At 44.1% G+C, this 22615-nt stretch overlaps 1 protein-coding gene and 1 non-coding gene across 2 annotated transcripts in view; both read left to right on the forward strand.

The window, feature by feature from the left end:
• Positions 1 to 11229, forward strand: part of LOC121540268 (glypican-5-like) — a 183840-nt gene extending 172611 nt beyond the window's left edge. Inside the window, exon 9 of the mRNA XM_041849019.2 lies at positions 10346 to 11229. Within this exon, the coding sequence (XP_041704953.2) occupies positions 10346 to 10554 (209 nt within the window). The 3' untranslated portion in view covers positions 10555 to 11229. The remainder of the gene's footprint in view (positions 1 to 10345) is intronic.
• Positions 11230 to 13361: 2132 nt separating this feature from the next.
• On the forward strand, positions 13362 to 13416 carry LOC121540992. The gene has a single exon (XR_005995637.1). It is a non-coding gene; the product is annotated as a U7 small nuclear RNA (small nuclear RNA).
• Positions 13417 to 22615: the final 9199 nt, after the last annotated feature.

Here is a 22615-nt window from a genome sequence, read left to right on the forward strand (position 1 = left end):
TGCCCACTGACAAAGAAATGATCAGTCTATAATTTTAATGGTAGGTTTATTTGAACAGTGAGAGACAGAATAACAACAGAAAAATCCAGAAAAACGCATGTCAAAAATTTTATAAATTGATTTGCATTTTAATTAGGGAAATAAGTATTTGACCCCCTCTCAATCAGAAAGATTTCTGACTCCCAGGTGTCTTTTATACAGGTAACGAGCTGAGATTAGGAGCACACTCTTAAAGGGAGTGATCCTAATCTCAGCTTGTTACCTGTATAAAAGACACCTGTCCACAGAAGCAATCAATCAATCAGATTCCAAACTCTCCACCATGGCCAAGACCAAAGAGCTCTCCAAGGATGTCAGGGACAAGGTTGTAGACCTACACAAGGCTGGAATGGGCTACAAGACCATCGCCAAGCAGCTTGGTGAGAAGGTGATAACAGTTGGTGCGATTATTCGCAAATGGAAGAAACACAAAATAACTGTCAATCTCCCTCGGCCTGGGGCTCCATGCAAGATCTCACCTTTTGGAGTTGCAATGATCATGAGAACGGTGAGGAATCAGCCCAGAACTACACGGGAGGATCTTGTCAATGATCTCAAGGCAGCTGGGACCATAGTCACCAAGAAAACAATTGGTAACACTACGCCGTGAAGGACTGAAATCCTGCAGTGCCCACAAGGTCCCCCTGCTCAAGAAAGCACATATACAGGGCAGTCTGAAGTTTGCCAATGAACATCTGAATGATTCAGAGGAGAACTGGGTGAAAGTGTTGTGGTCAGATGAGACCAAAATCGTGCTCTTTGGCATCAACTCAACTCGCCGTGTTTGGAGGAGGAGGAATGCTGCCTATGACCCCAAGAACACCATCCCCACCGTCAAACATGGAGGTGGAAACATTATGCTTTGGGGGTGTTTTTCTGCTAAGGGGACAGGACAACTTCACCGCATCAAAGGGACGATGGACGGGGCCATGTACCGTCAAATCTTTTGTGAGAACCTCCTTCCCTCAGCCAGGGCATTGAAAATGGGTCGTGGATGGGTATTCCAGCATGACAATGACCCAAAAACTCACGGCCAAGGCAACAAAGGAGTGGCTCAAGAAGATGCACATTAAGGTCCTGGAGTGGCCTAGCCAGTCTCCAGACCTTAATCCCATAAAACATCTGTGGAGGGAGCTTAAGGTTCGAGTTGCCAAACGTCAGGCTCGAAACCTTAATGACTTGGAGAAGATCTTCAAAGAGGAGTGGGACAAAATCCCTCCTGAGATGTGTGCAAACCTGGTGGCCAACTACAAGAAACGTCTGACCTCTGTGGTTGCCAACAAGGGTTTTGCCACCAAGTACTAAGTCATGTTTTGCAGAGGGATCAAATACTTATTTCCCTCATTAAAATGCAAATTAATTTATAACATTTTTGACATGCGTTTTTCTGGATTTTTTTGTTGTTATTCTGTCTCTCACTGTTCAAATAAACCTACCATTAAAATTATAGACTGATCATGTCTTTGTCAGTGGGCAAACGTACAAAATCAGCAGGGGATCAAATACTTTTTCCCTCACTGTATTTCACTTGCTTTGGCAATGTAAACACATGTTTCCCATGCCAATAAAGCCCCTTGAATTGAATTGAATTGAGAGAGCGAGAGAGAGAGAGAAAACTCTGTAGTGTCTGCCAGTCAAGCCTAACTGTGTACAATCAGTACAGTCTCTGCCTCAGGTCTTTGTTGGTGTAGCCAGTCCTCTCTAGGGGATATTGGCCAAGGTAATGGAATGCTCATTACTAATTCAGCTGGAAATACAGGGATACTTTTACACCCTCGCTGTCCCTCCAGCCCCACTCAAGGTCACATCACATCAGTGGGTAAATGTCGGTGTGTGTCTGCATGCGTGTATGTTTTTTCTGTTCTCCTGTGTGTATCTCTGGTACAGCCTCAACTATGTATACTGAACAAAAATATAAACACAACATGCAACAATTTCAAAGATTTCACTGAGTTACAGTTCATATAAGGAAATCAGTAAATTGAAATAAATTCATTAGGCTCTAATCTATGGATTTCACATGACTGGGAATACAGATATGCATTTTCTGGTCACAGATACCTTAATAAAAAGGTAGGGGCGTGGATCAGAAAACACCACATTGATCTGGTACCGCAGCCTCCTTTGTGCTGTATCTGTCTAAGACTGCTGATAGATACAGTACAGTGAGGGAAAAAAGTATTTGATCCCCTGCTGATTTTGTACGTTTGCCCACTGACAAAGACATGATCAGTCTATAATTTTAATGGTAGGTTTATTTGAACAGTGAGAGACAGAATAACAACAACAAAATCCAGAAAAACGCATGTAAAAAAAATTAGAAATTGATTTGCATTTTAATGAGGGAAATAAGTATTTGACCCCTCTGCAAAACATGACTTAGTACTTGGTGGCAAAACCCTTGTTGGCAAATATCAGAGGTCAGACGTTTCTTGTAGTTGGCCACCAAGTTTGCACACATCTCACGAGGGATTTTGTACCACTCCTCTTTGCAGATCTTCTCCAAGTCATTAAGGTTTCGAGGCTGATAACATTTTTGACATGCGTTTTTCTGGATTTTTTAGTTGTTATTCTGTCTCTCACTGTTCAAATAAACCTACCATTAAAATTATAGACTGATCATGTCTTTGTCAGTGGGCAAACGTACAAAATCAGCAGGGGATCAAATACTTTTTTCCCTCACTGTACTGTATCTATCAGCAGTCTTAGACAGATACAGCACAAAGGAGGCTGCGGTACCAGACAGGTCTCTGGCAGGAGCTCAGACTACTGTTTGAATGTGTCACACAGTGAAACCCCAGCCCATATCTTATGTCCTGGTATGTGTACGTACTGTAAGGATAATTATAAGACTGGAGTTTTCCTGGTTTTCCACATCAAAAGGCTGCATCAGCATGGTAAACTATAATTAAGGTGACCTCACCTCAGCCATTCTGAATCCTGACTGTGTTCTGCCCCTGACATGCTGCATCCCCTGTTTGTTGTCACGGGGCATCTCCCAGACATACCTGCATGCAGTCACACAGCACAGTGCTGAGTGAATTCTCCCATGAGCTGTCACTGAAGGTGAGAAAATGAGCCGTCCTTAGGCTCTTGATATGGGGATGAGTGACAGAGCAGACATTAGGTTTGGAGGGTGGAGGGTGGGGGCTGTAGTAGTCATCTGTCGGCATTTGAGCGCATTTGTTCTCTCTCTCTCTCTCTCTCTCTCTCTCTCTCTCTCTCTCTCTCTCTCTCTCTCTCTCTCTCTCTCTCTCTCTCTCTCTATGTCTCTGTTTCTGTCTCTCTCTCTCTCTCTCTATGTCTCTGTCTCTGTCTCTCTCTCTTCTTCAATCTCTCTTGTCCTCAATCTCTGTCCAGCTGCCTGTCCCTTTCCTGTTTTCCACCTTCTCTTCCTCTTTAAATGAATGGTTACAGTTTGCTACTCTGACCATTGTCACTTCATGGTCCAGACTCCTTATACAGTATGTACCTTTTCCCATTCTCAATTCCCCATTTCTGATCTCACTTCTTAATAATGTTCCACCCACAGACGGCACGTTGTCTTGTGTTCCGAGCGCCATGGTGGCTGTGGCCTTGGTATAGCATGACACTAAAGCATGATGCACTCTCTCAGGTGGTTAAGAGTGGCACACACACTACATGTCTTTCCTTTGTCTTAACGGCGTCAAAGCATGTTCAACATTCCTGCCCTGCCAAAGCTGTTGTTTTTGGGCAAACAGATGCACAATGCAGTATTGTGTTACCCTATTTATCATACAGGATTCCTGCTTTGTCAAAGAGCTGTGTGTAACACGACTGTTACTGGATCCACTACAGGGCAGTCCAGGTGAAACGGTACACCAGCTGATTAGAATACTGTAAAATATACACTGAGTGTACAAAGCATTAGGAACACCTTCCTAATATTCAGTTGCACCCCCTTTTGCCCTCAGAACAGGTTCAATTCATTGGGGCATGGACTCTACAAGGTGCCAAAAGCATTCCCTAGGGATGCTGGCCCATGTTGACTCCAATGCTTCCCACAGTTATGTCAAGTTGGCTGGATGTCCTTTGGGTGGTGGACCATTCTTGATACACATAGGAAACTGTTGAGTGTGAAAAACCCAGCAGCATTGTAGTTCTTGACACACTCAATCCGGTGCGTCTGGCACCTACTACCATACTCTGTTCAAAGGCACTTAAATCTTTTGTCTTGACCATTCACCCTCTGAATGGCACACATACACAATCCATGTCTCAATTGTCTCAAGGCTTAGAAATAATTATTTAACCTGTCTCTTCCCCTTCATCTACACAGATTGTAGTGGATTTAACAAGGAACATGAAGGGATCATAGCTTTCACCTGTATCTCCTGGTCAGTCTATTTCCATTCAGCCAGAGACCATGAGGAATGGCCTGTAGGTATGACAGGAGCCCAGCAGTCAGGAGAAGATTGTGAAAAACAAAAACACTGATGTAGTGTGGTGTTCCTCCTTTCATGGACATGTCTGTGTGAGAAATGAAGCGACACACTCTGCTGAAGCCAGGCAGAGAGGCAGGTAGGGAGGACGGCGGGAGGGAGGCAGGCAGGCAGGCAGGCAGGCAGGCAGGGAGGGATGGAGGCAGGCAGAGAGGCAGGCAGAGAGGGAGGCAGAGAGGCACGCAGGGAGGCAGTCATCTGCAGCTAGCCCTGAGATCTCCTCCATATTTCACCCTGTCTGGCTCCGCTCGCTGGGCGAATTCCTCTGGGTTGTCACGGCGATGTCTCCCGGCTGGGTGATTTATTTCCCCTCACTATGCTCGAGGGCCACTGGAGGACCCCCCCCACTGCCACCACGCCCAAGCTGAAAGCAGGCAGAGCTGAGGGACTCACTCTATCCTCAGCCCAGATCTGTAGGAGCTGACGTCTCTATCAGACACGCAGTCTGGCCACCATACATGATGCATACATCAAACCTGACAGTGTCCCTGACTGTGTCTCACTACTACCGCCTCACAATGTAGTGGAGCAGCCTATTGTAGTAACTGGGCCATACTCGTTCATACAGTACACTCTGGAATTACACACATTAACATCACATTTTCATAGCATGTCACATTCACATATGTATAAACACACTCATTTACACTTCACATTTAAAGCCACATCTCATAGTCACTGTATATACTTGCACATAGACACAGACGTGGCCACGTAGGCAGATGATTTTAGAGCAATTACGGATATTATCCCTATGGAGCTTGGTACTAAAGATTCCTGGAAATGGCAACGTCACACACACATACACACACGCAAAAACACACATACATGCGCACACACACACACAAACACACGATCACACACACACACATTAACCTCTTCCTGAGAAAAGGTTAAAAGGCTCCATTAGCATGGGGACTCTCTCTGGGCGTTGCTCATCACTCACCAATGGGCTGTGTGTCTCCACTCACCAGTGACATGTTCTGGGGCTGTTGCTAGGAGACAGCAGTGCTGCAGGGCATGTAGACAGGGTAGGCACAAGGCTTAGTGCCCCGTTACCACCAGCTCTACTGCTCTACCACTATCCTCTGTCTTGTCCTCCTCCCTACACCCTCTCAATTACTGCTGACCTCTAAACACACACACACACACACACACACACACACACACACACACACACACACACACACACACACACACAGTGGTGTGTTCGTGCTGCTAGTCCCAGTGCCCCAGATTGAATGAGAATGAGCCTGACTCTCCAGAGAATAGAAGTTTCCTCACAGCCAGTCACTGCGATAGCATGAAATCCAGGACAGATGCAGAGAGACAGTAAACATTCTGGTGCTATTAAATCATCTGTTGTGGACTCACACAGATTTTCTCATGCACAGATTCACATTCACCAGTACATCTGTAAACATCCAGGCCAACACATTGGGATGCTCACATCCTGCCAACACGGTCGCTATAATCAATAGGCCTATGGGGGGTGTGGTGGTTTATTCATCTCCGATATGAATCTTTATTTTTATAGTGAGCATAAACAGCTCACCTCATTGCGACTGGAGATAAAGTGTTCCTTTGTCTATTGTACTGTGAGCACAATGGCCATTGTGACTGGGGAATTGAGTTTCAGGCTCAGCAGGTGTGTCTGTTTCTCCCCTCGGCCTGTACTGTCTTAATCCACTCATTTAGCTCAGCCAACACTCCTGGGAGCAGGGAGAGGTTTTGTCAGGAAGTGAAATGCATGCCAGCAGACACCAGCACACACACACAGAGGCGCGCACACAGATGGGTGGGAGGGCAGGCACGCACACAGACAGACAGACACGCATGGACACATTCTCTCTCTCTGCCTCTCCCTCGCTCCTCTTTCACTGTCTCGCTACTCTCTCTCTCTCTCTCGCTCTCTCACATACACACACACACACATACAAACACACACGCATTGTGCCGTTGAGCAGGAGAGGAGAACCTGGAGTGTGCTCTCCAGACATCTGCTGTGTATCTGCTGGAACCACACAACAACTCTCCCTGAGGATAAACCAAGCCCAGCTCCTACTGAGTGCCTCGCCTGGACAAGGAGATAAACTGTTTCTACACCCTGATGAAAACTTACCTCATGCTCGCACGCACATGTGTGTGTGTGTCTATGTACACTCCCCTCCGTATTTATTTAATTTGTCTCTATACTCCAGCATTTTGGATTTGAGATTTTCAAAAATATATGAGGTGACAGTACAGAATGTCACATTTTATTTGATGGTATTTTCATACATATCTGTTTTACCATTTAGAAATGAAAGCACTTTATGTATCTAGTCCCCCCATTTGAAGAAGTCATAAGTATTTGGACAAATTCACTTATAGTGTATTACCAATAAAGGGAGGTTAGCATGTTTTTGGGGGTATGCTGGGCTCCCGAGTGGCGCAGCGGTCTAAGGCACTGCATCTCAGTGTTTGAGGCGTCACTACAGACCCCCTGGTTCGATTCCAGGCTGTATCACAACCGGCCGTGATTGGGAGTCCCATAGGGCGGCACACAATTGGCCCAGCGTCGTGTGGGTTTGGCCGGTGTAGGCCGTCATTGTAAATAAGAATTTGTTCTTAACTGACTTGCCTAGTTAAATAAAGGAAAAATAAAATGATGTTTGTGCCTCTGTAACTTTTTCTCTCATCATTATTCACAATAATTCATGGTTATCCGTAGTCATGGTAGCATCCACATTAATGTAGAAGTGTTTAGAAACAGCCCAAATAAATGCTTCACAGAGTTCAAGTAACAGACACATCTCAACATCAACTGTTCAGAGGAGACTGTGGTCAAATTGCTGCAAAGAAACCACTACTAAAGGACACCAATAAGAAGAAGAGACTTGCTTGGGCCAAGAAACACGAGCAATGGACATTAGACCGATGGAAATGTGTCCTTTGGTCTGATGAGTCCAAATTTGAGATTTTTGGTTCCAACCGGCGTGTCTTTGTGAGACGCAGTGTAGGTGAACGGATGATCTCCGCATGTGTAGTTCCCACCGTGAAGCATGGAGGAGGAGGTGTGATGGTGTGGGGGTGCTTTGCTAGTGACACTGTCAGTGATTTATTTAGAATTCAAGGCACACTTAACCCGCATGGCTACCGAAGCATTCTGCAGTGATACGCCATCCCATCTGGTTTGGGCTTAGTGGGACTATCATTTGTTTTTCAACAGGACAATGACCCAACACACCTCCAGGCTGTGTAAGGGCTATTTTACCAAGAAGGAGAGTGATGGAGTGCTGCATCAGATGACCTGTCCACCACAATTCCCCGACCTCAACCCAATTGAGATGGTTTGGGATGAGTCGGACCGCAGAGCGAAGGAAAAGCAGCCAACAAGTGCTCAGCATATATGGGAACTCCTTCAAGACTGTTGGAAAAGCATTCCAGGTGAAGCTGGTTGAGAGAATGCCAAGAGTGTGCAAAGCCATCATCAAGGCAAAGGGTGGCTATTTGAAGAATGTGTTTAACACTTTTTTGGTTACTACATGATTCCATTTGTGTTATTTCATAGTTTTGATGTCTTCACTATTATTCTACAATGTAGTAAATAGTAAAAATAAAGAAAAACCCTGGAATGAGTAGGTGCGTCCAATCTTTTGACTGGTACTGTATGTATATGTGTATATATATTTGCAAATATATGGGGGATTGGAAGTGATGCAGACAATGATATTGATGGAAGCTACAATCTATCTGCAATATTAAAGCTGATCTACCCCGTAAAAAAAAATCAAAAAATCCTGTTAGTGACGTCAGGTTTATGTTGTTACCTGCCATTACATTCACTACATACCGCTATCAGTCCCCCTCCTGTCTCAGTGATTTACTCACCACAGCTCGCAATTGATTCATACAGTGAGGGAAAAAAGTATTTGATCCCCTGCTGATTTTGTACATTTTCCCACTGACAAAGAAATGATCAGTCTATAATTTTAATGGTAGGTTTATTTGAACAGTGAGAGACAGAATAACAACAACAAAAAATCAAGAAAAACGCATGTCAAAAATGTTATAAATTGATTTGCCTTTTAATTAGGGAAATAAGTATTTGACCCCCTCTCAATCAGAAAGATTTCTGACTCCCAGGTGTCTTTTATACAGGTAACGAGCTGAGATTAGGAGCACACTCTTAAAGGGAGTGTTCCTAATCTCAGCTTGTTACCTGTATAAAAGACACCTGTCCACAGAAGCAATCAATCAATCAGATTCCAAACTCTCCACCATGGCCAAGACCAAAGAGCTCTCCAAGGATGTCAGGGACAAGATTGTAGACCTACACAAGGCTGGAATGGGCTACAAGACCATAGCCAAGCAGCTTGGTGAGAAGGTGACAACAGTTGGTGCGATTATTCGCAAATGGAAGAAACACAAAATAACTGTCAATCTCCCTCGGCCTGGGGCTCCATGCAAGATCTCACATCATGGAGTTGCAATGATCATGAGAACGGTGAGGAATCAGCCCAGAACTACACAGGAGGATCTTGTCAATGATCTCAAGGCAGCTGGGACCATAGTCACCAAGAAAACAATTGGTAACACACTACGCCGTGAAGGACTGAAATCCTGCAGTGCCCGCAAGGTTCCCCTGCTCAAGAAAGCACATATACAGGGCCGTCTGAAGTTTGCCAATGAACATCTGAATGATTCAGAGGAGAACTGGGTTAAAGTGTTGTGGTCAGATGAGACCAAAATCGAGCTCTTTGGCATCAACTCAACTCGCCGTGTTTGGAGGAGGAGGAATGCTGCCTATGACTCCAAGAACACCATCCCCACCGTCAAACATGGAGGTGGAAACATTATGCTTTGGGGGTGTTTTTCTGCTAAGGGGACAGGACAACTTCACCTCATGAAAGGGAAGATGGACGAGGCCATGTACCGTCAAATCTTGGGTGAGAACCTCCTTCCCTCAGCCTGGGCATTGAAAATGGGTCGTGGATGGGTATTCCAGCATGACAATGACCCAAAACACATGGCCAAGGCAACAAAGGAGTGGCTCAAGAATACGCACATTAAGGTCGTGGAGTGGCCTAGCCAGTCTCCAGACCTTAATCCCATAGAACATCTGTGGAGGGAGCTGAAGGTTCGAGTTGCCAAACGTCAGCCTCGAAACCTTAATGACTTGGAGAAGATCTGCAAAGAGGAGTGGGACAAAATCCCTCCTGAGATGTGTGCAAACCTGGTGGCCAACTACAAGAAACGTCTGACCTCTGTGATTGGCAACAAGGGTTTTGCCACCAAGTACTAAGTCATGTTTTGCAGAGGGGTCAAATACTTATTTCCCTCATTAAAATGCTAATCAATTTATAATATTTTTGACATGCGTTTTTCTGGATTTTTGTTGTTGTTATTCTGTCTCGCACTGTTCAAATAAACCTACCATTAAATGTATAGACTGATCATGTCTTTGTCAGTGGGCAAACGTACAAAATCAGCAGGGGATCAAATACTTTTTTCCCTCACTGTAGCTGAGCCTCCCCAGCTCTCTGGGGTGAAAAACCCATGGAACGAATTAAACCCAGTTACGTTCTTCTTTGACAGAGTTGTTTTCACTTATTTACTGCATACATTCATGTTTTGTCTCCCTGTTTTGTGAGTGTGTTATCTGTCAGTAGCGAGTGCAAGGTTTTGTAGATCTGGAACAGAGCTGTGTGTTTGTGTGTGTGTGTGTGTGTGTGTGTGTGTGAGTGCGTGCACAGGCCTGTGTGTGTCTGTCTATGTGTGTTAGGATACCCCACTCCCTCTCTACCTCTCTGACTTGACAGCAGCAGCTCTACCTGGTTTCTCTCTGTCTCCCTCTGCAGATGACGATGAAAGAGTGGACATGGCCAGCACTGATGTTCCTCTTGGGAAGACCCCAGGATTCAGGGAACCCCCACGGCACGTCCCCGCCATCCGACCCCCACCACAGGTGGCTGTGAGAGCTGCGGGTCACACCCCAACACCCCACCCATCTATCACCATCACCCTCATCCTCCTGTCTGCCCTGGTGTTACCATGGCACCCACTCTGAAACCCCCTCTGCTAACCACGCCCACTGAGCACTCAGGAGAGGTGGGGCGCATTCACAAGAAGGAAAAGCAGGAAGGGGAGGATGAGAAGGAGGACAAGAGGAGGAGCTCGCCAGCGAATCTGTTGCTTTCCCTCAGCTGCTCCCTGTTAGTTGGTGGGAGCCGGGCTGCATGGCTGTGTTTGTAATATGTAGGATGTCTAATAAAATCTCTCTCTCTATCTCTCTCACTTGCTGCCTTCTCCAATGCTGCTTTCACCTCTGCTTTTTCCTCACTGCCTCCTCCTCTCTGGTTCTCTTTACTGCCTGGTCTGTTCACCATCAGATGTGGTCAGCTACACGTCCCACTGCTCTCTAGTAGGGACAACCATGGTTCTGGTGGTTCTCCTGTGGTCCTTTAGGAACAGTTAAGTTCACAAACGGTGCTGAACTGAAGAATGTAATCAGGCCCTAAACAGACATCATCTCTCCTCGCCTCCCAAACTCAACCTCCATGTTCTCTGGGGTCTCTCTGTTTGTTACTTAGTTTGCATTTGATTATGCCTCCTGTTAATAGTCACCGAGCATACTGTACATGTTTATATAGTCCCATGTGGGACTTGTGATTGTGTATTCATGTGTGTGTATTTGTTACGTCTACATGTACAGTGTTGGAAAAAAGTATTTGCCCCCTTTCTGATTTTCTCTATTTTTGCATATTTTTGATACTGAATGTTATCAGATCTTCAACCAAAACCTAATATTAGATAAAGGGAACCTGAGTTTACAAATAACAACAAAAATGTATGCTTAATTTATTTATTTAATTAACAAAGTTATGCAACACCCAATTCCCCTGTGTGAAAAGTAATTGCCCCCTTACACTCAATAACTGGTTGTGCCACCTTTATCTGCAATGACTGCATCCAAATGCTTCCTGTAGTTGTTGATCAGTCTCTCACATCGCTGTGGAGGAATGTTAGCCCACTTTTGCATGCAGAACTGCTTTAACTCAGCGACATTTGTGTGTTTTCAAGCATGAACTGCTCGTTTCAAGTCCTGCCACAACATCTCAATTGGGATTAGGCCTGGACTTTGACTAGGCCATTCCAAAACTTCAAATTTGTTGCATTTTAGCAATTTTCATGTAGACTTCATTGTGTGTTTTGGATCATTGTCATGCTGCATGACCCAGCTGCGCTTCAGCTTCAGCTCGCAGACGGATGGCCAGACATTCTCCTGTAGAATTATCTGATACAGAGCAGAATTCATGGTTCGTTCTATTAAGGCAAGTCGTCCAGGTCCTGAGGCAGCAAAGCATCCCCAAAACAGCACACTACCATCACCATGCTTGACCGTTGGTATGAGGCTCTTACTGTGGAATGCAGTGTTTGGTTTTTGCCAGGCATAACGGGACCCATGTCGTCCAAAAGGTTGACTCAAGTAAAAAGCACCTGGAAGCACCTGGATGAATATCAAGACTCTTGGAAGAATGTTCTATGGACAGATGATTCAAAAGTATAACTTTTTGGATGACATGGGTCCCATTTTGCCTGGCAAAAACCAAACACTGCATTCCACAGTTAGAACCTTATACCAACGGTCAAGCATAGTGTTCATTCAGGTTCCCTTTATCTAATATTAGGTTTTATTTGAAGATCTGATAACATTAAGTATAAAAATATCCAAAAGTAGAGAAAATCTGAAAGGGGGCAAATACTTTTTCACGGCACTGTATGTGTTTCTTTACCATATCATTTTCTTTAATTTTAACAACTTGTAATAATGGCATGTACAGTGCTAGAACTGACCTATTAGACAAATGTAAATACACATATTTATGTAAATATACAGTTTGTACTGTATGAGGATAGATCACCTCTATTATTAGGGCAAGTGTATGAATGTATATATTTGAATTCGCACACAATGCTTATTCATCTATGTTAAAAACAAATGTAGAGAAGTTGCTCACTTTAAAGCGATGCTGCAAACACCTCCACCCTTCATGAAATTTCAGGTTTACCGATAACCAAGTGTGTTTAACCTAGCCAGGAAGGAAACAATAGCTGCATAAAAAATTGCCTACAGCTCAATAAAGACCCCACATGAAAACTACACTATATAATTATATATTAAACTGTAGTATACTATACTACACACTAGAGCTGGGAATTACCAGGGACCTCACGATTCGATATTATCACGATAGCCAATATGATATGTATTGCGATTTTCACGATTCTCACGATTCTATATGTATTGTGATTCGATACTGTGATTTTATTGCGATTCGATGTTCCAAACATATTGCTGCAGATGGACAAGAGACAGCCATGAGAAAATGAGTTTTGATCAGTCATGGAAATAAAAGTGCTGAAAACAAATTGTCTCCCTATTTAAAAAGAAGATGGAGAAAAACACTGGAGTTTTGGTGCAGGTACAGCCAACTAGTGCAAAAAGAATACTGCGATATTGTCAAAACTATACTATATATCGTAAAAAATAATATCCTGATATCCCCATCACTACTACACACTGTAGTATCCCTCGATCATGTGTAGTACTTACTATAGAATGTTGTAGTATACTGTAAAATACTATAGTAAATACTACAGTATTATCCACAAATAAATACTACATTAATGTCCGCAAAAACACTACCCTTTTTTAAACTATAGTAAATACTACAGTATCTTATTTGCATATACCCTGCCTATTCCCCTCCCACACATCTGCCAATTCCCCTCCTCCATATCGCTATTTGTGCCACCCTTAATTGTTCCCTACCCATCCGTTCAGACCCCAGTCCTACCTACCTACAGGTTATGGAAAATTTGCTATTTTAGTATTTCTCCAGTAGGTTTCCTGAAGGAGAAAGCCTCCACTTCTATGTCAAAGATAATTAAACAAAAACACTATAGCAAATACTACAGTAATGTCCACAAAAACACTACAGTAAATACTACAGGATAGTACAGTCAGCAAAAAAACTACATTAATTACTACAGTATATACTACAGTTATTTTACTATAGTATTTATACTATAGTTTACCGGCCGCGACCGGGAGACCCATGGGCGGCGCACAATTGGTCCAGCGTCGTCCAAGGTAGGAGAGGGTTTGGCTGGCAGGGATGTGGGTTCTTATACCACGGGGGGCTAGTATGAAAAAAACAAAAACAAAAAAAACATGTATGCATTCACTAACTGTAAGTCGCTCTGGATAAGAGCGTCTGCTAAATGACTAAAATGTAAAATGTAAATGTAATGTATACCATAGTATACTTCAGCATTCAGGGTTCGAACCACCCAGTTTATAATATAGTATTTTTTTTATGTGTGACCCCATGAACTCCATGTCTATCCATGTGGCTTTGAGCTGTTGCTGGGAGACAGATTGAGTGACAGGTCCAATATTCTGCTATACTGGACAGCCATGCACCCTGTGGCTCACCTGTTGTTAATTTTGAATGCCAGGTCCAGTGGTACATAATGTACCTCATCACTTCTTCTACACTGCTTCTATACTCCTTTGAATGTCAATGTTATGATATGATGTGATCTTGCTTTGCAACCCCTTTAAAATGCTGTAAATGTTCAGAGCCATATGAGTGGCGACAGGACGGATATATTAGACTGGCCCTTTATCTAAAACGGATGGAGCCTTTGTCTGTAGACTCGCATGGACATTCTAATAAACATATAACAGTCAACCTGACCATGATATGCCTGTCTCTCTTTGCTCTCTTTGACTGAGATCATGTGAGTTTGCATGAAAGACTCTGATTTGTTTTCCTCAAACTGTTCAAAGTGTTTGTCGAGGCACTTAGCCAAGCTATTCCTGGGATAGTGTGGTGTGTAAGGGCATGTTTTATTTCAGTCACAGTCTGCCTAGCCAAACCATCAATCTGTGAACAATGTCATTATTTTCCCACCCACTATGACAGTGTTTTATTTCCAACTCCAGTCCTCCAGTCCTCCAGTACCCCAAACAGCACATGTTTGTTGTAGCCACAGACAAGCACACATTATTTAACTAATGATCAAACCCTGGTTCTGTTGGTGGTACTGGAGGACTGGAGTTAGGAAACACTGTGCTATGAGACAGTGCCCTTGCAGTATTGATATGAATATTGATAAAGGAAGTTGAATCTTGTAGGAGGGAAAATTCCCTTCTCAAACAAGGGGATTTTCTACAGTATATTTCCAGTACTGTGCTGGTGATTCTGCATTGATTTGCCAAACAGTGCATGTCTGTGTTGTTTCTGCCACTTTGTGCCTTTTGAGCTAAGCTGGGCTAGGCTGGGCAGGACTGGGCTGGGCAGGCTGCCGCTGCTCATTGCCCTCTGGCCCTTCACCGGATTACTGTGATTGGATTGGCAACGGCTGCTGCCAAGCCACACAAGCTGCAGCCAATCACTGCCAGGCCCTGCTGGATAATAAATACATCTCTCTCTGAATACCAAGTAACCGGTGAGGCAAAACCCACACCACAAGGAGAGACAGACAGAATGCTGGTTTCACAAGCGTAGAGTAGGTCAAAGTGCAACTGTGCGTGGTCTGACAAGTATATAAGTTACCCAAGTTTGATCAAATTCACCAAATGCTACAAAAACCTTGAATCTCGAAGGTGAAATCCGATCCGACTTATAAACGGTTTATTATGAAACACGCAATGGCAGAAAAAAAGTAAATTGATTTATGACAATGCTTCATCTCAAGAGGTTATCCTAACATCTGATTTCTGTGACACCATGGCTGGACCTGGAGCGTGGCCAAAATCACCTACTGTCCTGTCCAGGCCAGGTCCAATAGTTCATGTTGGCTCAGCTTCATTAGCCTATTGAATTCAGTTTTCTATAACAGGTTCACACTTTCTAATGCTGATATAGTCTCATGGTGCTCTCTAATAACGTTCCATTAATAGCAGGGATTTCTCCAGTCAGGGAGAGGTGGGGATCAGCGGAGCTAACGGCCCAGCTGCCTCTCTCTGCCAGGCCAGCAGCACAGAGCTATTCCAGGACCTCTCTCTGCCAGACAGAGGCAGAGCGGAGAGCCAGACCCAGAGGTCTGTAGCCCCCTCTACCCCACAGCACAGCCCATTCCAGCCCCCTCTGACCTGAGCCCTGTCCTCCAGCACCAAGACTGTCATCACCACGCTGCAGGAATGCACAACACACAGAGCCACAGAAACACACGCAAAGCCTATACAGTATGTAGATGTGTTGATTCCATATCTATCTTCAACGTCACTCTATCCCCCCCTTTCATCTCTGTGTAGTCTTAAGCAGTGCATAAATGTGTGGGTTTGTGCATGTGTGTGAGTGCGTGCATTCATACAATCTGCACATATACCCTGTAGATGGTTAAGCCTCACAGATGCCCTGTTCATTCAGTTCAATTGGTGCTCATCCATCAAATGTGTGTTGGTAATTCGGTGTCTTAGCAGTGAGGGGATGGACTGAGGTTAGCAGCCTGCCCTGGGGGACAGTGGAGCATGAGAGGTCATCCGTCATGGAGGAACGGTAAGGAGGGCTCGGGGCTTTAGTGGAGATCTCCCAGACTACTGGGATTCACACTGATAGACCTGGGCCTGAAGCCAAAAACTCCTTGATAAATCTGGTTCAAAATGGGAGCAAAATTGGTGCTGAAAGTGTACTGTTTCAAATCCAAATTCTGATGGATCACACAACAACAAATCAAGCATTAAAAGTATAATTCCAGGGGCCTCCCGAGTGGCGCAGCGGTCTAAGGCACTGCACCGGGTTCGATCCCAGGCTGTGTCGCAGCCAACCGCGACCAGGAGACCCATGAGGCGGCGCACAATTGGCCCAGCATCATCCGGATTAGGGGAGGGTTTGGTCGGCCGGGATGTCCTTGTCCCATCGTGCTCTAGCGACTCCTTGTGAGGGCCGGGCGCATGCGCGCTGACTTCGGTCGCCAGTTGTAGGGTGTTTCCTCCGACACATTGGTGTGGCTGGCTTCCGGATTAAGCGAGCAGTGCGGCTTGGCAGGGTCGTGTTTTGGAGGACGTATGGCTCTCGACTTTCGCCTCTCCCGAGTCCGTATGGGAGTTGCAGCGATGGGACAAGACTGTAACTACCAATTGGATATCACGAAAAAGGGGTAAAAAGTACAATTTAAAAAAAGGGATGATTCCATATAACAAGCCCAATATGATATTGCCATGGTCTCACTCTGGACCTGGAGCCGTCCAGCCGGATAAAGGCCTGACAGAGAGGGAGAGGAATGTTGGGAACAGGGTTAGGGAATAACTGATTACATGTAAACAGTACATGTAATCAGTTACATGTAACCTGATTAACAAAAAAAACGACCTGTAATCAGTTACGTTACCAACAAAAATATTGTAATCAGATTACAGATACTTTTGAAAAACTAGATGATTACTTCTTGGATTACTTTTACATTTAGAAAGGATGTAGAAAGGAAAAATACATTTCAGCAGTGAAAAAAGGTGCAGGTTTAAGTTGTTGACCACATGTCAGAGACCACTATGATGACACACCAAATGTGTTTGTTTGATCCTTTTTGTCTTCTTCTAATGCCTCTTAAGTGGAAAGTCATCAGATTACATTATTGAGTTTGGGTAAACCAGAAATTATATTACTGATTACAATTTAGGACTAGTAACTAGTATCTGTAACGGATTACATTTAGAAAGAAATCTACCCAACTCTGAATCAATGTTATTTCCATGTCATTTCAACAAAAAAATTATATGTGATGACATTGAATCAACATGGAAAACTGACTGAATTAGAAAAAAGTCATCAACATAGGGCAATTTGGTATTTTTTTCACCCAACTTTAAACCTAAATCCAATGACATATTGACATTTTATGTTGATTACACATTAATTCACGTTATCTGGGCGGCAGGTAGCTTAGTGGTTAAGAGCATTGTGCCCAGTAACCGAAAGGTCGCTGGTTCTAATCCCTGAGCAGACTAGGTGAGAAAGCTGTCGATGTGCCCTTGAAAAAGGCACTTAACCCTAATCGCTCCTGTACGTCGTTCTGGATAAGAGCGTCTGCTAAATGACTAAAATGTAAATGTAATGTAAAAATGTTATCTGACAACTCAACCATTTATAAATAAAAACTTGACGTTGATATGACGTCTGTGTCCAGTGGGAAGGATGTTTCTCATTTTTTACTTGAATGGCATGAATAGAAGCTGAGAACAGAGAAAAACACTCATACGCACATCAAAACCACAGCAGCAGGTCCCTATAAAGGCAACTGCAAAAAAATGCCTACTGAGGCAACTTCTGGTGTTATGCAGCATACATTTATGCATCCATGCATGTGAGGCATGCTCTGTAATTTAACTCTTCTGCTCCATTAAGCTCAGAAATGAGACTATGGGGCTGATCAAAATCAAATCAAAAAAATTTAATTGTATTTGTCACATGCACCAAATACAACGGGTGTAGACTTTACTGTGAAATGCTTACTTACTAGCCCTTCCCAAAGATGCAGAGTTAAAAAACAAAAAAACAAAATAGTAACACAAGAGTAATAAAATTCACAAGAATGCAGCTACCGTGAGGGAAAAAGTATTTGATCCCCTGCTGATTTTGTACGTTTGCCCACTGACAAAGACATTATACAGTGGGGAGAACAAGTATTTGATACACTGCCGATTTTGCAGGTTTTCCTACTTACAAAGCATGTAGAGGTCTGTAATTTTTATCATAGGTACACTTCAACTGTGAGAGACGGAATCTAAAACAAAAATCCAGAAAATCACAATGTATGATTTCAAAGTAATTAATTTGCATTTTATTGCATGACATAAGTATTTGATCACCTACCAACCAGTAAGAATTCCGGCTCTCTTGGTAGAGAAACCTTTGATTGCAATTACAGAGATCATACGTTTCCTGTAGGTCTTGACCAGGTTTGCACACACTGCAGCAGGGATTTTGGCCCACTCCTCCATACAGACCTTCTCCAGATCCTTCAGGTTTCGGGGCTGTCGCTGGGCAATACAGACTTTCAGCTCCCTCCAAAGATTTTCTATTGGGTTCAGGTCTGGAGACTGGCTAGGCCACTCCAGGACCTTGAGATGCTTCTTACGGAGCCACTCCTTAGTTGCCCTGGCTGTGTGTTTCGGGGTCGTTGTCATGCTGGAAGACCCAGCCACGACCCATCTTCAATGCTCTTACTGAGGGAAGGAGGTTGTTGGCCAAGATCTCGCGATACATGGCCCCATCCATCCTCCCCTCAATACGGTGCAGTCGTCCTGTCCCCTTTGCAGAAAAGCATCCCCAAAGAATGATGTTTCCACCTCCATGCTTCACGGTTGGGATGGTGTTCTTGGGGTTGTACTCATCCTTCTTCTTCCTCCAAACATGGCGAGTGGAGTTTAGACCAAAAAGCTCTATTTTTGTATCATCAGACCACATGACCTTCTCCCATTCCTCCTCTGGATCATCCAGATGGTCATTGGCAAACTTCAGACGGGCCTGGACATGCGCTGGCTTGAGCAGGGGGACCTTGCGTGCGCTGCAGGATTTTAATCCATGACGGCGTAGTGTGTTACTAATGGTTTTCTTTGAGACTGTGGTCCCAGCTCTCTTCAGGTCATTGACCAGGTCCTGTCGTGTAGTTCTGGGCTGATCCCTCACCTTCCTCATGATCATTGATGCCCCACGAGGTGAGATCTTGCATGGAGCCCCAGACCGAGTGTGATTGATCGTCATCTTGAACTTCTTCCATTTTTTTATAATTGCGCCAACAGTTGTTGCCTTCTCACCAAGCTGCTTGCCTATTGTCCTGTAGCCCATCCCAGCCTTGTGCAGGTCTAAAATTTTATCCCTGATGTCCTTACACAGCTCTCTGGTCTTGGCCATTGTGGAGAGGTTGGAGTCTGTTTGACTGAGTGTGTGGACAGGTGTATTTTATACAGGTAACGAGTTCAAACAGGTGCAGTTAATACAGGTAATGAGTGAAGAACAGGAGGGCTTCTTAAAGAAAAACTAACAGGTCTGTGAGAGCTGGAATTCTTACTGGTTGGTAGGTGATCAAATACTTATGTCATGCAATAAAATGCAAATAATTTACTTAAAAATCATACAATGTGATTTTCTGGATTTGTGTTTTAGATTCCGTCTCTCACAGTTGAAGTGTACCTATGATAAAAATTACAGACCTCTACATGCTTTGTAAGTAGGAAAACCTGCAAAATCGGCAGTGTGTCAAATACTTGTTCTCCCCACTGTAAGTCTATAATTTTAATGGTAGGTTTATTTGAACAGTGAGAGACAGAATAACAACAAAAAAATCCAGAAAAACACATGTAAAAAATGTTAGAAATTGATTTGCATTTTAATTCCCACATAAGGTGAATGCACCAATTTGTAAGTCGCTCTGGATAAGAGCGTCTGCTAAATGACGTAAATGTAAATGTTAATGAGGGAAGTAAGTATTTGACCCCTCTGCAAAACATGACTTAGTACTTGGTGGCAAAACCATTGTTGGCAATCACAGAGGTCAGACTTTTCTTGTAGTTGGCCACCAGGTTTGCACACATCTCAGGAGGGATTTTGTCCTTTACCTTTTACGTCATTTAGCAGACGCTCTTATCCAGAGCGACTTACAGTTAGTGAGTGCATACATTATTATTTATTTTATTTTATTTTTTCATACTGGCCCCCCATGGGAATCGAACCCACAACCCTGGCGTTGCAAACGCCATGCTCTACCAACTGAGCTACCTCCCTGCCAGCCATTCCCTCCCCTACCCTGGACGACGCTGGGACAATTGTGCGCCTCCCCATGGGTCTCCCGGTCGCGGCCGGCTACGACAGAGCCTGGATTCGAACCAGGATCTCTAGTGGCACAGCTAGCACTGCGATGCAGTGCCTTAGACCACTGCACCACTCAGGAGGTTTTTGTCCCACTCCTCTTTGCAGATCTTCTCCAAGTCATTAAGGTTTCGAGGCTGACGTTTGGCAACTCGAACCTTCAGTTCCCTCCACAGATTTTCTATGGGATTAAGGTCTGGAGACTGGCTAGGCCACTCCAGGATCTTAATGTGCTTATTCTTGAGCCACTCCTTTGTTGCCGTTGCCTGTGTTTTGGGTCATTGTCATGCTGGAATACCCATCCACGACCCATTTTCAATAACCTGGCTGAGGGAAGGAGGTTCTCACCCAAGATTTGACGGTACATGGCCCCGTACATCGTCCCTTTGATAAGGTGAAGTTGTCCTGTCCCCTTAGCAGAAAAACACCCCCAAAGCATAATGTTTCCACCTCCATGTTTGACGGTGGGGATGGTGTTCTTGGGGTCATAGGCAGCATTCCTCCTCCTCCAAACAAGGCGAGTTGAGTTGATGCCAAAGAGCTCGATTTTGGTCTCATCTGACCACAACACTTTTACCCAGTTCTCCTCTGAATCATTCAGATGTTCATTGGCAAACTTCAGACAGCCCTGTATATGTGCTTTCTTGAGCAGGGAGACCTTGCGGGCTCTGCAGGATTTCAGTCCACGGCGTAGTGTGTTACCAATTGTTTTCTTGGTGACTATGGTCCCAGCTGCCTTGAGATAATTGACAAGATCCTCCTGTGTAGTTCTGGGCTGATTCCTCACCGTTCTCATGATCATTGCAACTCCACGAGGTGAGATCTTGCATGGAGCCCCAGGCCGAGGAAGATTGACAGTTATTTTGTGTTTCTTCCATTTGCGAATAATCACACCAACTGTTGTCACCTTCTCACCAAGCTGCTTGGCGATGGTCTTGTAGCCCATTCCAGCCTTGTGTAGGTCTACAATATTGTCCCTGACATCCTTGGAGAGCTCTTTGGTCTTGGCCATGGTGGAGAGTTTGGAATCTGATTGATTGATTGCTTCTGTGGACAAGTGTCTTTTATACAGGTAACAAGCTGAGGTTAGAAGCACTCCCTTTAAGAGTGTGCTCCTAATCTCAGTTCGTTACCTGTATAAAAGACACCTGGGAGCCAGAAATATTTCTAATTGAGAGGGGGTCAAATACTTATTTCCCTAATTAAAATGCAAATCAATTTATAACATTTTTGACATGCGTTTTTCTGGATTTTTTTGTTGTTATTCTGTCTCTCACTGTTCAAATAAACCTACCATTAAAATGAAAGACTGATCATGTCTTTGTCAGTGGGCAAACGTACAAAATCAGCAGGGGATCAAATACTTTTTTCCCCTCACTGTATATACAGGGAGTACCAGTACCAGATCAATATGCAGAGGCAGGGTAAAGTGACTAGGGATCAGGATAGATAATAATACGAGTAAAATAAAGAACAGAGTAGCAGCAGCAAATTATGAGTGTAAATGTGTGTGTGTATGTGTGTGAGTGAGTGTGTGTATAGTGTGTATATACACTGAGAATACAAAACGTTAAGAGCAACTGCACTTTCTATGAAAGAAATCAGCCAAGACCTCAAAAAATATATGGTAGACCTCCACCAGTCTGGTTCATCCCTGGGAGCAAATTCCAAACGCCTAAAGGTACCACGTTCATCTGTACAAACAATAGTATTCAAGGATAAACACCCTGGGACCACGCAGCCGTCAAACCGCTCAGGAAGGAGACGCATTCTGTCTCCTAGAGATGAACGTACTTTTGTGCGAAAAGTGCAAATCAATCCCAGAACAACAGCAAATGACCTTGTGAAGATGCTGGAGGAAACAGGTACAAAAGTATCTATATCCATAGTACAACTAGTCCTATATCGGCATAACCTGCCACTGCTCCAAATCCACCATAAAAAAAGCCAGACTACGGTTTGCAACTGCACATGGGGACAAAAATCGTACTTTTTGGAGAAATGTCCTCTGGTCTGATGAAAGAAAAATATAGAACTGTTTGGCCATAATGACCATCGTTGTGTTTGGAGGAAAAAGGGGGGCTTGCAAGCCGAAGAACACCATCCCAACCGTGAAGCACGGGGGTGGCAGCATCATGCTGTGGGGGTGCTTTGCTGCAGGAGGGACTGGTGCACTTCACAAAATAGATGGCATCATGAGGAAGGAAAATGATGTGGATATATTGAAGCAACATATCAAGACATCAGTCA

Source organism: Coregonus clupeaformis, chromosome 26 (assembly GCF_020615455.1).
Source record: "Coregonus clupeaformis isolate EN_2021a chromosome 26, ASM2061545v1, whole genome shotgun sequence".
NCBI classification, from domain to species: Eukaryota; Metazoa; Chordata; class Actinopteri; order Salmoniformes; family Salmonidae; genus Coregonus; species Coregonus clupeaformis.